At 53.1% G+C, this 14,425-nt stretch overlaps 5 protein-coding genes across 5 annotated transcripts; 4 read left to right on the forward strand and 1 right to left on the reverse strand.

Moving 5' to 3' along the window:
- Nucleotides 1-576: 576 nt before the first annotated feature.
- Nucleotides 577-7,073, forward strand: N7498_002644 (putative ubiquitin-protein ligase E3 component (UBR1); the record flags this gene model as incomplete). The annotated part of the gene is made up of 2 exons (XM_058449706.1): nucleotides 577-6,746; nucleotides 6,806-7,073. The coding sequence occupies 2 exons, from the start codon at nucleotides 577-579 to the stop codon at nucleotides 7,071-7,073; spliced, it is 6,438 nt and encodes a 2,145-aa protein (XP_058312050.1).
- A 505-nt stretch (nucleotides 7,074-7,578) lies between these two features.
- Nucleotides 7,579-9,248, forward strand: N7498_002645 (uncharacterized protein; the record flags this gene model as incomplete). Its single annotated transcript, XM_058449707.1, has 2 exons — nucleotides 7,579-7,730; nucleotides 7,790-9,248. 2 exons carry the CDS (start codon nucleotides 7,579-7,581, stop codon nucleotides 9,246-9,248), a joined length of 1,611 nt encoding a protein of 536 aa, XP_058312051.1.
- Nucleotides 9,249-9,715: 467 nt separating this feature from the next.
- Nucleotides 9,716-10,969, forward strand: N7498_002646 (uncharacterized protein; the record flags this gene model as incomplete). The annotated part of the gene is made up of 1 exon (XM_058449708.1): nucleotides 9,716-10,969. One exon carries the CDS (start codon nucleotides 9,716-9,718, stop codon nucleotides 10,967-10,969), a length of 1,254 nt encoding a protein of 417 aa, XP_058312052.1.
- A 251-nt stretch (nucleotides 10,970-11,220) lies between these two features.
- On the reverse strand, nucleotides 11,221-13,500 carry N7498_002647 (SNARE-binding exocyst subunit SEC6; the record flags this gene model as incomplete). The annotated part of the gene is made up of 1 exon (XM_058449709.1): nucleotides 11,221-13,500. One exon carries the CDS (start codon nucleotides 13,498-13,500, stop codon nucleotides 11,221-11,223), a length of 2,280 nt encoding a protein of 759 aa, XP_058312053.1.
- A 550-nt stretch (nucleotides 13,501-14,050) lies between these two features.
- N7498_002648 (mitochondrial 54S ribosomal protein uL30m) lies at nucleotides 14,051-14,341 on the forward strand (the record flags this gene model as incomplete). Its single annotated transcript, XM_058449710.1, has 1 exon — nucleotides 14,051-14,341. The coding sequence occupies one exon, from the start codon at nucleotides 14,051-14,053 to the stop codon at nucleotides 14,339-14,341; it is 291 nt and encodes a 96-aa protein (XP_058312054.1).
- Nucleotides 14,342-14,425: the final 84 nt, after the last annotated feature.

Here is a 14,425-nt window from a genome sequence, read left to right on the forward strand (position 1 = left end):
TTCCACCTGCGAACTTGTACGGATAGAACTTTGAAGTGTGTATTTGACACGATTCTTAACAATCTTGACCTGAATGTGGACGTAGCGTGGATTGCTGTGGCGTTTGGAGACCGCTCCCAAGTGCCGTCGATGTCATAGCGAAAAATGCCTTACTTGACTAGACCTACTTTCCGAGCTTTATTTCACTCTGTACATTTGTAACTCTTTATTCCCATTTCTCTGTGATCTGGTGTATAATTTTACCACTCGTCGCGTCATATTTGACGAATGCACTGTGGCTGGTTCGATCTGCTTGTCGACCTCATCGATCCACATCTCGCCTGTCTCTTCCCCCCACTACAATCTTCGGGCCTCAGAAAGCCAGGCACACTTGAAACGACCCAGTGCTAAGATTGCACTTCTCTTCGAATCAGTCGGAGTTCCATTCTCGACCACAGATCCTGTACGGTTTCGAAACACTCGCTCCGCCCGATTTAGAGCATCTCGAGTCTTGTCCACCGCACCAACGGCTTTCCGTCCTTACGTCCGTGGCAGCCGAGCGGCCCCTACCCTATACTTCCCTCCGAAGCCCAAGTCATGCCCATGCTCGCAGAATGTGAGAGAATCCTCGGTGATGGCCTTCTACGATTGCCCGCGCAGCACAACTACCGCTACAGCCCAACGGCGGAAAAGGACTTGCTAGAGCTTCTCTTCCGATCGCTGGTCGGACACAACGAAGAGCTGATACGTCACCTGTTCCCCGGTGGTGTGCCGACAGGCCCGTGGAAGCTGGCCGAAGCCCACGGCGCCCGCGAAGGTGCCGAGTATAGCGAGGCTGCGCGGGGCAAGCGATGCGGTCACATCTTCCGAGCGGGGGAAGCCACCTATCGCTGCGTGACCTGCGCTGCGGATGATACTTGCGTGCTTTGCAGCCGATGTTTCGATTCTTCAGACCATACGGGTCACCAATATCAGATTTCACTGTCCTCCGGTAACTGCGGCTGCTGTGACTGCGGTGACGAGGAGGCTTGGCGGCTACCACTTTTCTGCGCGATTCATACAGACAGTGGTCATGCCAAGGAGAAAGAGCGAGAGCAAAGACAGCTTCCGTCTGAGCTGGTATCTACGATCCGGTTAACGATCTCGCGCGTGCTGGACTATTTCTGTGATGTCATTTCTTGTTCGCCCGAGCAATTGCGTTTAGGGAAAACTGTCGAGGGAATCAAGGCAGATGAAGAAGCTTCAAGACTGCGTTCGGGTTGGTACGGTGAAGGCGACCTGGAGGAAGAAGAACCCGAGTTTGCTGTGATGCTATGGAACGATGAGAAGCACACGATCCGAGACGTGGCCCATCAGGTCACCCGTGCCTGTCGCGAACGAGACAGCTTTGGCGTTGCACGAGCACATGAGACCAACGACATCGGTCGAAGCGTGATTAGGTACTCGAAGGATCTTCAGAGACTGCTGGCAGTGTCCAAGATTATCGAGGAGATCAAGGTGACAGTCACAGTACGCTCCGCCCGCGACACATTCCGTGAACAAATGTGCGGGACAATAGTCGAGTGGCTGGCAGATATTGCTGGCTACAGTATCCTCGATGATAATGAGATCTTCAGACAAATCATTTGTGAAGAGATGCTCAGTCCTTGGAGGAAAGGAAGCGGAGCCTACAATGCCGAGATCGGCAGGAAGGGCATTGACGATCACCAGCGAGCCGATTCGCATCTTCCTGGCCGGACAGTCATGCTTACTCTGCCGCCACACGGCCAGATTATGTTAGCGACGGAAGACGATGTTGAAGATGACGATGCTGAAGAAGGCAACGAGCTGGATGAGGATGAAGACTACGTGGAAGCTCATGATGACGCCGATGACGAAGATGATGAGATGGAACTCGAGCTTGCTCGGCTTCAGGCTGAAGCTGATGGTGACGATGGTGACATGGACATGGACATGGGCCCAGACGACGAACTTGCTCTTGCTGAGCGCATTCTGGCTGATCTGACTCGTCCACCTCGACATAGTCCTCCGCCTGAAGAACCAGAAGAGCAGCTTCCTCAACAGGAGCAGTCCGATGCAACCGCATCGGGCTCCCAAAGCTACGTATCCATCCCAAGGACTCCCCACGCCGTGGTCAAACCAACCCCGGCGAGAACCGAAGGCCACTGGGAAGTGCGGCCACCTATGCCTGCCCCTGGCGAAAAGGTCGCTCCTTATGAGGACCTGTGGCAGCGTACTCGTCTCGACTGGCTGGTCCTTTTCGACCTCCGGCTGTGGAAGAAGACGCGCACTGACCTGCGGGACCTCTACATCAGCACTGTTGTCAATGTTCCACAATTTAAGCGTATCATGGGTCTCCGCTTGTCTGCATTGTACACTGCCCTTGCGCAGCTCTATCTCATTGCAGACCGAGAGCCGGACCACTCTATTGTCAACCTCTCGTTGCAACTGCTCACGACACCTTCAATCACCGAGGAAATTGTCTACCGGGGAAACTTCCTCACTAAGGTGATGTCTATTCTCTATACTTTCCTGACAACAAGGCAAGTTGGTGAACCTCAAGCCGTCAATCCAAACGCCACCTTGGCATTTGATTCTGGCTCAGTGACCAACAGACGCCTCTATCACTTCTTCCTTGACTTGCGATATCTTCTTCAGTCTGAGTATGTCCAGCACCGTGTTCGCACAGAAGAACAGTATCTGCCTCAGTTCCTGGATCTAGTCAAGTTGTCTCAGGGTATTTGTCCCAATGTGCGCGCGGTGGGTGAGCATGTCGAATATGAGACCGATGCGTGGATCAGTGCATCGATCCTTATGCGGGAGATCAACCGACTTTGCCGCCAATTCTGCGAATCGTTCCGAAACCCTGAAATCGATGACGGTCATAATCTTTTGCGGGCGATCAAGACTACCACTCTCACCGCGATTATTCACTCCACGGGTGTGGAACGCAAGCGGTTCGAGCAGGCAGAAATCAAGGAGGAAATCCGCTTTAAGACTCTGCCGCCCTTCGATTTCGAAATCGGTAGATCCGGCCAGATTCCATGCCACCGGGTGGTCGAATTTGTGGTAGAGAAGGGCTCTATCAGTTTCCACCATGCGCTCCATTATACTCTGTCATGGCTCATTGAGTGTGGACGTGGAGTGAGCAGTGGGGTGATGCGCAGTGTCCTTTTCGAAGCTGCGCAAAATGCCAGAGACGAGCTTCATACTCTCAAGATTGCTGGGAAGCCCGTCGACGAGAATCTTCTCACTCTCGGCCCCGAGGATCTTCTTCTGGCCATGTTCGATTACCCTCTGAGAGTGTGCGCCTGGCTTGCGCAGATGAAAGCCGGTATGTGGGTGCGGAATGGTCTGAGTCTTCGACATCAGATGTCCCAATACCGTGGTGTGTCTTCTCGAGACTTTGCCTACTACCGGGATATCTTCCTTCTGCAAACCGCGATGGTGACATGCGACCCTAACCGGGTTCTTGCATCGATTGCGCACCGATTTGGTATGGTCGACTGGATGTCTCGCAACTACATGCCTCGATCTGGCTATGAAGATTCCCAGATTGTTGATGTCGCCGAGGAATTCGTCCATCTGTTGGTCATTCTGTTGACAGATCGTACCTCCTTGACTGCAATTGATGATAGCACTCATCTGACCAAGGAAAACATCAGCCGTGACATCGCTCATGTCTTGTGTTTCAAGCCTCTCTCCTTCTCTGATCTCTCGACTCGCCTGAGCGACAAGCTGCTTGACTCTGATGAGTTCCAGGATGTGCTCGAGGAGGTCGCCAACTTCCGTCCCCCAGAGGGATTGAGCGACTCGGGAACCTTCGAGTTGAAGCCTGAGAATCTCGATCTGGTGGATCCTTACAGTGCACACTACACCAAGAACCAGCGAGATGAGGCAGAGAGTATCTACAGAGAATGGCAGGCCAAGAAGACCGGCAAGAAGCCGTCCGATATTGTCTATGAGCCGAAGCTTCGACCTATCAGCTCTGGTGTTTTCTCCGATCTCCCGCGCTTCACTGGCACTATGATCTTTGCTCAGATCGTCCACCAGTGCCTGGAGTACGTCGTTTCATGCCAAGAATGTACACCAAATATTCCTCCTACGCGCGTGGAAACCTTCCTGCAAGTCATTTTACACCTTATCCTGGCTGCAGTGTTGGAAGACAACTCTCAAGATGGCGACATGGAGACAGACCAGAGCCAGTCGTTCAATTTGCATGCTCTGTCCAAGTCCCGTGAGATCAAGGTGGGCAAACTGACCATTGTCGGTCTATTGGAGAGAATCTCTGTGATGAACGAGTTCTCTTCCTGTGGACCCAAGATTCGCCATATTCTCAAGCGCCTGTGGCAGAAGCGCCCGCAGACATACACCTCTGCCACTGCCACTCTTAGGTTTCCCTTCGACCGCATCGATACGAACTCTCCTGCAATCGACCTGGACGGTGAGAAGGAAACCAAGAAGAAGCAGGCCCTGGAAAGACAAGCGCGAGTGATGGCGCAGTTCCAGCAACAGCAGCAACAGTTTTTGAACAGTCAAGGCGATATCGACTGGGGCGAGGAGGACTTTAGTGACTTGGAGTCAGAGACAGAGGCTACCCTGGAAACGAAAATGTGGAAGTATCCCAGCGGAACCTGCATTCTGTGTCAAGAGGAAACCAATGACTCGAGGCTCTACGGTACTTTTGCTCTTATACAGGACAGCACCATCTTGCGACAGACCGACATCAGAGATCCCGACAGGATACGTGAAGTGCTGCGGACACCTACGAGCCTGGACAGGTCTGCTGAGGATATCCGACCGTTCGGTGTTTCTGGAGAAAACCGCACTACAATTCGCCGACTAGACTCTTCTGGAGGTGAGGTGATCAGCGAGAAGGTTGGCCTTAGCAAGGGCTTCAACCCGAAGAGCACCCAGCGCGGACCCGTAACAACTGGTTGCGGTCATATCATGCATTACTCGTGCTTTGAGGTTTATTACGGGGCGACGCAGAGACGACACACTCAACAGATTGCGCGCAACCATCCCGAGAACACATTGCTCAAGGAGTTTGTGTGTCCACTGTGTAAAGCGCTTGGAAATGCATTCCTTCCAATTACATGGAAGGGCAAGGAAGAATCCTACCCCGGTGCATTGAGCACATCGAGTTCCTTCGATGACTGGATGGGCGCAGGGCTGAAGAATACCTTGAACCAGTCACAAAATTTCCCTATTCTCATGGTCGAAAAGGATAAGGCGTATCAGCAGCCTTATTCTGACTTGTTTGTCGACTATCTCTCAAAGACCCTGGTGCCTCCGCTTGCCTCCAAGGTCGGCCAGCTGGTGAGCTCTTCAGTCACATCAGCTGCTTCCATTGCCGCGCCTCCGCATTTCATTTCCTCCTCATCGCGGATGGCAATGCCAGGCTTGTTCCCCGGTACAGAAGATATCTCGCCACCTAGTCCGTTACAGCAAGTCTCAAGTCCATCGGACAGCCCTATGACTGAGCTTCTGCAGATATATAGGCGTCTGAAGAAGACAATCAAGATGAACCACATCCAATCGATCTTCAACAACCCTCCCGAAACAATCAACAATGATGACCTGGTGCATACTGATTCTCTGATCCGAAGCTTTGGCTTCAGTATCGCTGCTGTGGAGATTGCTCAACGTGGGGTTGAGTCAGAACCAGGCTTAACTTTGCTGGACAAGATTCCGCCTCTGACATTGACGCATCTGCGTGTCTTGTCGGAGACAGCCCTGACCTATGCTGCAGTGGGTTGTGTTCATTCCGGCGGAGGCACCAAGAGCCTCCCGACACACGAGTTCCAGGAAATGCACCGTCAGAAAATCTGCCAGTTGCTTTGCGGGCATCCTTGCCTGAGCGGCACCCCGTTGTTGAACGATGTTAGGAACATCGAACCTCTACTGGCCATGGATACGTTTGTTTTCCTGGCTGAGTGCTCGCTGTCATTGCTTCCAGTTCTCCATATCGATATGCGCCATCTGATTCAAATGTGCTACGTTGCTGAGATCGTCAAGGTTGCTGTGACCTTTATCCTGTGGCCTTTGGGACTGAAAGAGGAACTTGCCCAACAAGGGGAGGCAGATCTTGCAGGTTCCGAGGTTTTCAACGAGCGATACAGTGCTACACGACACTTCTTCGACTCGATTGTCGCTGAGCTCAAGGCAAACTCTGTTGGACGCGCCGAGGGCTCCTCGTTCCCTGCCGAGAGCGGCTATGTGAAGGATGGAGAAGAGTCTGCTACTTCAGCCGTCATCATTGCCCTTCATCGCCTTATTTCAAGCTACGCTCTTACATTCCTGCGCAAGGCCGTGATCCTCCTTCACGTCCAGCATGGCGTCGACTTCCCGCATTTGGGTTTCGCTGATGTAGGCGCATCGGAGCTCGACAGACTCACCAAGGCCCTGCATCTGCCTTCAATTGATGAGTTTTTCATGACTATTAACCCTGCGCGCAAGAGCAATAGCCCCTTCGACGCGGTCATCTCGGGATGGATCTTCCACTGGAACGCCTCGCGCTCCGGCATCCGATTCGAGGACCACCGACTTTGGCCCAGTCTTCCACACCCAGCAATCTTCGAGCTTGTTGGTCTGCCCAAATACTTCGACAGCCTGATCGAAGAAGCGAACCGACGCCGCTGCCCCAACTCAAAGAAGGAGCTCAGTGACCCGAGTATCTGTCTTTTCTGCGGAGAGATATTCTGCTCACAGGCAGTATGCTGCATGCACAACAAGCTGGGTGGCTGCAACCAGCATCTCCAAAAGTAATTTCCCTACATCCTTACAATCTGTCTAAGGTAACTAACAGTCTTTTCTACTGAAGGTGCGGCAAGAACATTGGGCTCTTCATCAACATCCGCAAGTGCACTGTGCTCTACCTTCACAACCACAACGGCTCCTGGCACTGGGCCCCCTACCTCGACCGCCACGGCGAAGTCGACCCCGGCCTTCGCCGCAACCGCCAACTAATCCTGAATCAGAAGCGCTACGATCGCCTGCTGCGCGATGTATGGCTGTCGCACGCCGTCCCAGCAACGATCAGCCGCAAGCTGGAATCAGAGATCAACAACGGCGGATGGGAAACGATTTAATGAACGACCTATCGATGAAAATGCGTTACGCGCTCGCTGCGCTAGAATTATGATGTTTGTGCGGGCGAATTCGGCATGCTGGGCTTTAGGTCATTACCTTCCAGTTTTTTTGACCGCTTCTCTCCTGTATTTTTGTATATGAGATTGTTTGTTCGTAAACTGGGGGTTTATGATAATATGATGTTTCGTTCTCGTTTATTGTCTGCTTGTTTGACGGCTATAGACCCTTTTGAATGTTTTCGATCCGAGTTGTATACGAGACTTGTTGGGTTGGATACGAGGCTGTAGGCTGTAACATCCATGAGTGCTGCCACGATAGCCAAAACCATAAAATAAAAATCTTCTATCATTATTGTCATTGTACTTTTTTTGCAGATTGCCTTGACTCTTTTAGGTCTACCCAAGGCCTCACCGATACTCCCTCGCAACCTTATCCGGTGCCAAGCCGGACCCTTCTCCATCTTCAAATTAACGACGCGCTGTTCCTGAACCGCCATCAGCAACCATGAACAACGAGCAGTTTCGGCGGCTGCTAGACAACTCGTCAGGCTCCGAGAAATCATCTACGCCAGCCCGCAATGCAGCAGCCGGCGGCGCGGACGCGGGCGCAGGCGGGCTTTTGGGCTCGCGAATGCGCTCCAGCATCCCGATGACTCCGTATGTCTTTCCCGCCCGACATCGCTCCTCTACTAACCTTCTCTGTCCTCAAATTATAGGCGCTCTGTATCTGGAGTCGATTTCGCCCGCCAACTCGCCGAACAGCGCCGTGAGGGCGACCAGCGACCAAGCAAACGATTCAAGTCCTCCGCCGCGCCCAAGGGAAGCAAACTGCCAACCGGATACCAAGACCGAGCACAACTACGCAATATACAGGGAGAAGAAAAAAGCGAAAATGATCTCGAGAAACGGATCAAAGCGTTAGAGGAGATGGTGAAACTGGGGCAAATCGACCAGGCGACATTCGACAAGCTGCAGGCCGAGCTCGGCGTCGGTGGTGACGTCGGTAGTACACATATGGTGAAGGGCCTGGACTGGAAACTCTTACAACGAGTCAAAGCTGGCGAAGATGTGTCGCATGCGCCGGAGAAACTGGAACCCGAGCCAACAGAAAAGCCCGTACGGGAAGAGGATGCGGAGGAGGAGTTTGAGCGCTTGATGGATGCAAAGGGCCAGGAAGAAGATGTTTCTGCGCCGAAGAAGCAGAAGGAGAAAAAGAAAGGAACTATGGCACCACCTCCGCCACGCAAGAAGACCAGAGATGAGATTCTCAAGGAGTTGAGGGCTAGCCGGGCTGCGGCAGCGCCGCCGCCGCCGCCGGAGCCGACATTGGGCTCGAGGTTTAAAAAGGTTGGAGATGGCAAGCCGGAAAAGACGCGTTTCGTGGAGATTGACGGCCCTACTGGTCGCCGGCGAGAGGTCCTAGTCATCACTGATGCCGAGGGTAATACGAAACGCAAGGTTCGGTGGATTGATAAGCCCACCGATTCGACGGGATCCGCTACTGCGCTCCCCATGCCAGACAAGGCTGCGAAACCTCTGGGTATGGAAGTTCCCGCCGAGATCGCTGCCCGGGAAGCTGCCAACGTCCCTCAGGAAGAGGATGATGATATCTTTGCCGGGGTTGGCGCAGACTACGACCCGCTTGCTGGCATAGTGGACGACGCAACTTCATCCGATGAAGAAGGCAAGACGGAGAAAGCTGCAGAGAAGAAGAAAGAGCCTTCCCAGGAAGAACAGAAACAACCGGAAGAAGCGGCTCCCAAGCCACGTAACTACTTCGGCACCACGTCTACTGCTCCCGAGTCCCAGTCAGAGGATCGCTCTAACCCTCTCATGAAAGACCCGACTATCATGGCCGCTCTCAAGCGAGCAGCCGCTCTCCGGCAAAGCTCTCCCTCCGCCGCAGAAGGCGAGTCCCCGGAGGCGTCTCTCCGACAGAAGAAGTTCCTTGAGGAAGCTCGACGGCGCGATGCCATGGATGCTGCAGATCTGGACATGGGCTTCGGAGGTAGCCGACTCGAAGATGATGAGGATGAGGACACTGTCCTACATGACTTTGACGAAGACGAACGCGGCGGGAAAAAGCGCAAGCGTGGACCCAAGAAGAGGAAAGGTGACAAGGACAGCGTTAATGATGTGATGCGTGTACTTGAGGGACGGAAGAAGGACGAGTAGGCCCATACAAGGGTCTCGGTGCATTTCATCTCGTGTAGTCGAGCTATTGTATACCCCATATGACATTCATTTCCTCTTGACTTCTGTGCACCCGTTGGTACCTACTTTGAAATACGTATATTGTCTTGACTGGTGACTTTTATACAGCCAATATTCTAAACATGAGTTCGCTTCTCGTTTGCCAGAAACATAAGTACCTGTTGATTTCTCCCAACCCCAATGCTGTGCTTACTACCTTGACAATACCGTGTTTCCTACGTTGGCTGTCACAGGATGCTCTTGTATCCCACCCAGAACCACCTGTGGTCCGTGCGCATATCAAGTTGCTCGACCACACTTCGACGTCAACTTCAATTCCGTCCCAACGCTCCACCCAAATGAGCCTCCGATGGCCGCGGAAGCCCTTTAACACATACGTATTTTCCCTAGATTTATGCGCCAGGTTTTCTGCATCGGCTCGAACAGCCATGACGGGAGCTAAACGCAACACGCCTAAACAACAGGCCCGACACCACCGACCAGAGAAGCGTCCGCCCCTAACGCATTTTCTATGTCTCCCACTAGTCAACTCTACCTCTCTGCCCCAATTGGAGTCATCGATTGCAACATTCAGGGCGGAATGTCCACCAGTACCAGTCGCAGATTTGCCAGATGCCTCAAAGAAGCAGGATGCTTCGCGCGCGATCATTCCGGAAGGCGCCGTGCGTCCGTTAGGCACGTTGCATCTCACTCTTGGAGCCATGAGCCTCTCCACAAAGGAGCGGCTCGAAGAGGCACTCCGATTCTTTCAATCGCTTGATCTTGCCGGCCTAATGCGCGAAGCGGAGCGGGTGGCCATGGAGTTGCGTGAAAAGGACAAGTCTCGCGCCCGCTCATCTGCCACGGATAAACACCCAGGAGATATTGAATCCCAAGAATCTGTACCCGAGACAGCGCGGGCTTCCAATACCCTTAGCGTTTCTCTCGAGTCGTTACATTGCCTACCACGGGCAAAAGCCGCGACTGTTCTGCACGCCTCCCCCATAGATCCCACTGGTCGATTATATCCATTCTGTCTGATGCTGCGGGACAAATTTCTCGAGGCTGGCTTTCTACAGGGCGAAAGCAAAGACAAGCAAAAGGATGATATGGAAGACGCTCAAGATAAACAACCTCCCCCCGAGTCTGAAGCCGGTCCTAAATCATTGGACCCCTACACAGCCGCTCTCACCCGCAAACCAAAGCCACGTCCTCTACTTTTGCATGCAACCGTCGTGAACACAATTTACGCCCGGGGACGACCAAAGCATCGGACCGACGCTATAAGTCCTAAGAAAGAAAAGAATAAATCGAGACGTCTTGAACTCGATGCTCGAGATCTACTAGCTCGCTACCGGGATTACTACGCCGATGAAGCGCGGACGATACCTCGAGCAGGTTTTAACTCCACACGCTCCGATAGCACGCAAGTCGCAGAGAATGAGGTCACCCGTGGCGAGACGGGATCTGCAATGTCACCTCAGTATCCGTTCGTCTGGGCGAAAGATGTACAAATTGACACGGTGTGTATCTGTGAAATGGGCGCAAAGAAACTCAGTCTCGACTCTGATCATGCAGCCTTGAATGCGCGGTTAGGCGAGAAATATACTGTCATTGCAGAACGGAGTCTTGAGGCACCGCAGAGTTCCATATTGGCCCGGCCAGGGAGCGCGGGAGGTGATGGAGGGGTGAAGCTGAGCTAGATACTTCAAGGTGTATCATATTGGCCGAATGTATTACCATATACCCGTGTGCGGATAGAATATCATTTGTATTATTCATTGCTGTTGCTTACTCTCCAGACTGCGGTGCGTTTCTCAAGCCAGCTTGAGCGTGCCAAACACCGTTTGATCCAAGCTTGGATCCGGATCGTCTGTCAAATCCAGATATCGGAAGTGGACAGAGATCGTCCAGTGTGGATGAGCATCTTCGTCGTCCCTTGACCTCAAATAAATCACCTCACTCGACTCATAATCGTCTCCATACCACGTTCAACAGACAACTCAGCAGCCTTAGCCTTGATAGAGCTAATCATGCTGCGCTCAAAGTCATCGCGGGTACGCAGCACAGCCTCCACCCACGACAGTTGCAGATCCCAGTACTCGAGCTTGAAAGCCTCGTACACGCTAACAATAGGCTGACCCTTCTCGGCTTCAAGCAAACGGACAAGCCAATCGACCAAACGCCACTTCTGCTTGATGGTTCCTTCGAAGGAATACTCGTATTTCTGGAAGAAGGCGAAGACAGTGAGGACGTCATCTTTGAACTTGTCCGTGAAGGGGTCGACGTGGCGGCGGAACTTGACGCCCCTGTTGCGGACAGATGAGAGGTATCGCACGAGCAACTCGTCTGAAAGCTCTTCGACCAGGATATCGACGAGGGATGGGTGGAGCACCGGTGTGTAGTCGGCCATGTAGTCCTCGAAAGTGGAGGTGATTCGCTTGACGGCGTATTCGCCATACCATTTAGTCGTAAACAGGTCTGGAATGACAGTCGCGAGATCCACGCTGAACACCACGGACACGAACTGTGCCAGGCAGTGCGTGCTCAAATCAACGTAGCCATCGCGCAGTGCATCCAGCTCGGCGGTTGCCCGCATCGCCATATATTTGGGTGTCACGAGCGGCTCGATGTCATTCTTAAACCTTGTCAGGTAACCCATTTGGCCGGTTTCTTCGTTGTCGTCGATGCAAGCAATCTGATCGTTGGCTACTCCTATCAACCAGTCCTGCAGTAGCTGCACACCCTCGGCCTGCTCGCTACCCGGTGCCTTGTGCTTGGTGCATTCTTCGTCGATGACGGCCAGCCATGCGCTCAGTCGGGTCTTCAATGCCCGGAACATGGCATCCATGACGCCTTCGACGACGTCGGCTCTTTCAGATGCACCTGAGGCCACGACCTGCTCGTGGAGCATCCGCCACATGTCCGCAAGAGTCTTGGTGCGGAAGTATCCATCTGTGTTGGTATCCAGGGAGTCTGGTTGCCGTTCCATAAGGCCTCGCTTGTCTGCCTCGAAAATACGGGCCATCCACTCCTCCACCGCGTTGATAATGACACTCTGCCACTGGCGCACCAGCTCGGGCTCACGGTCATCCAGAAGGTTGGGATGAAGTTCGGCCGGTGTCCAGCCCAGCTTTTTCATCTTCTTGTAGTACTTGTCGCTCCAGTGAATGATCTTCAGCAAGTTGTCGGCTGGGATCTCAGGGTCATCAATCATGGCCACGAGGAAATCATGCATCATTCGATGATACATATCGGTGTATAACTTGTAGATCTTCCATTTCTTCGGGACCAGGTTCTGCATGCCCTGTTTGACCGTGAAAAGATCATTGAAGTACCACCGGAAACTCTTCTCCAGATGGTCCGGGTCCCCGAAAAATTCCTCCTTGGTTTTCTCGAACTGGTTTGACGCGTAGAACTCTATTGCCTGAACGAACTTGTCCTTATACCCGCGAACAGTCTTCGGGCCAATGTTCATTGACTTGAAACGACTTGCCAAGTCTCTGTGGTCTTTTTGGGCTTCTTGCAAGGCCTTCACTGTATCATCGTTCTTCTCTTCATTCGCAACCACCACTGCAAGTCGAACAACCATACTCTTGTTGTCCTCCTGGACCAGTGGTATCAGGTTCATACAGGCTGTACCGAGGTGATCATCAAACCAGTCGATCACAGAGTCTAACCCTTGAAAGTACTCCGTCAAAGTCTCCTCGGCACTTGCATCATTTGTCTTGCGGATCTGATCCATCGCCTCGTCGCGGAAGTCTCGCAACCGTGAGATCTGCATATGAGCCCGGAGTAGATTCGGTTGATTTTCAAGATCGTCATCGTCTTCCCTCAGCAGATCCTCCACCTCTTGTATATCGGCGCCAAAGCTCTCCAGCCCCTTCTTCATCAACAAGGTGGCATCAAAGTGCCGTTGAATCCGGGCAAGTTTGTCGATCTGCGCAAAGTCCTCCACGCTGCCTTGGGACTCGGCGCACAACTTGTCGATCCCGGACAATTCATCCCTTGCTTTCGAGACTTGTCGCTGCCCTTCTGTCAGGATGCCTATGCTGCGCTGCACTGCCTCCAGTTGGTCCCGCAGGCCTTCTCGCAGTCGTGAATCAACGGCGCCTTTCTTTCGTAGATATTCGGCCTTGAGACCATTGATCTTGTCCAGGTCTTCGGGATGACGCAGGATATCCTCCAAGCGGGGCATGGCCACCGTGCTATCGGAGTTGGCGGCTTGAGCCATAGTGAAAGTACGTTGTCGGTCAAGGAAGGGTAAGGTATCTCGTCGCGGTCAATTCGGAAGCGCCTAATCTAGCTCCACTGGTGAATGCTAGGGCGTGTCAGCAGTGCGAGCATGTGACGGAAGGCCCGGGGTATTATTGTGCAAGAGTCGTACTCGAATTTGCACAGTCACGCCCAGACACGCCTCATTAGGTAGACGGTGTCTGTACAGGGCGTCCCGCGTTCCAGAGCTGCGGAGCTGACCCCGGGGACGCGGCAGAATGCGCACGTGACCTACCGCCTGAGATTTTGCGAAATCGCGCCCAACATCGACTGTGAAGACACTCATTGAAGCAGCACAGCGCAGAACCCCCAATCTCTCTCCGAGAGGAATTCTGCATTCACCACATCACCTATTCCTGCATCCAATTGTTGTCCCGAGCAACCACCAAACATTCGACTCGAGCGGCCCATCAATCCCGACCAGTCCTCAACACCAGCGGCCGTGAAAGACCTCAACATCTCCAATCCACGAATTAGCCGGCCGTTAACTCGACCTGCACTTAATCAAAATGAGTTTGACATACTTCCGCATCACCCTCCTCCGCTCCGCCATCGGCCTTCCGCGCCGCTCAACAGACGTCCTCAAGGCTCTCGGCCTCAAAAAGCGTATGGCCACAGTCTTCCACCCTGTGTCTCCGTCCGTGGCCGGTCAGATCATGCGAGTCAAGGAGCTTGTCTCGGTCCAGGAGGTCGACCAGGCTCTCACCAAGCAGCAGGTGCACCTCGAGCGGAAACCTGATCCCGGCTATTACGTTGAAAAGAGCAGTGTTCAAGAACGGGGGGAGATGCTTGGTCAGTAATGGGGAGTTCTTTGATGATTGAGGGATACTTTGGGGCATTGGATTGAATGCTAGGGCATTGCTTCCCCTATAGGTTCATCGGGG

Source organism: Penicillium cinerascens (genome assembly GCF_028974065.1).
Source record: "Penicillium cinerascens strain IBT 15544 chromosome Unknown contig_1_segment0_segment0, whole genome shotgun sequence".
Classification (NCBI taxonomy): Eukaryota; Fungi; Ascomycota; class Eurotiomycetes; order Eurotiales; family Aspergillaceae; genus Penicillium; species Penicillium cinerascens.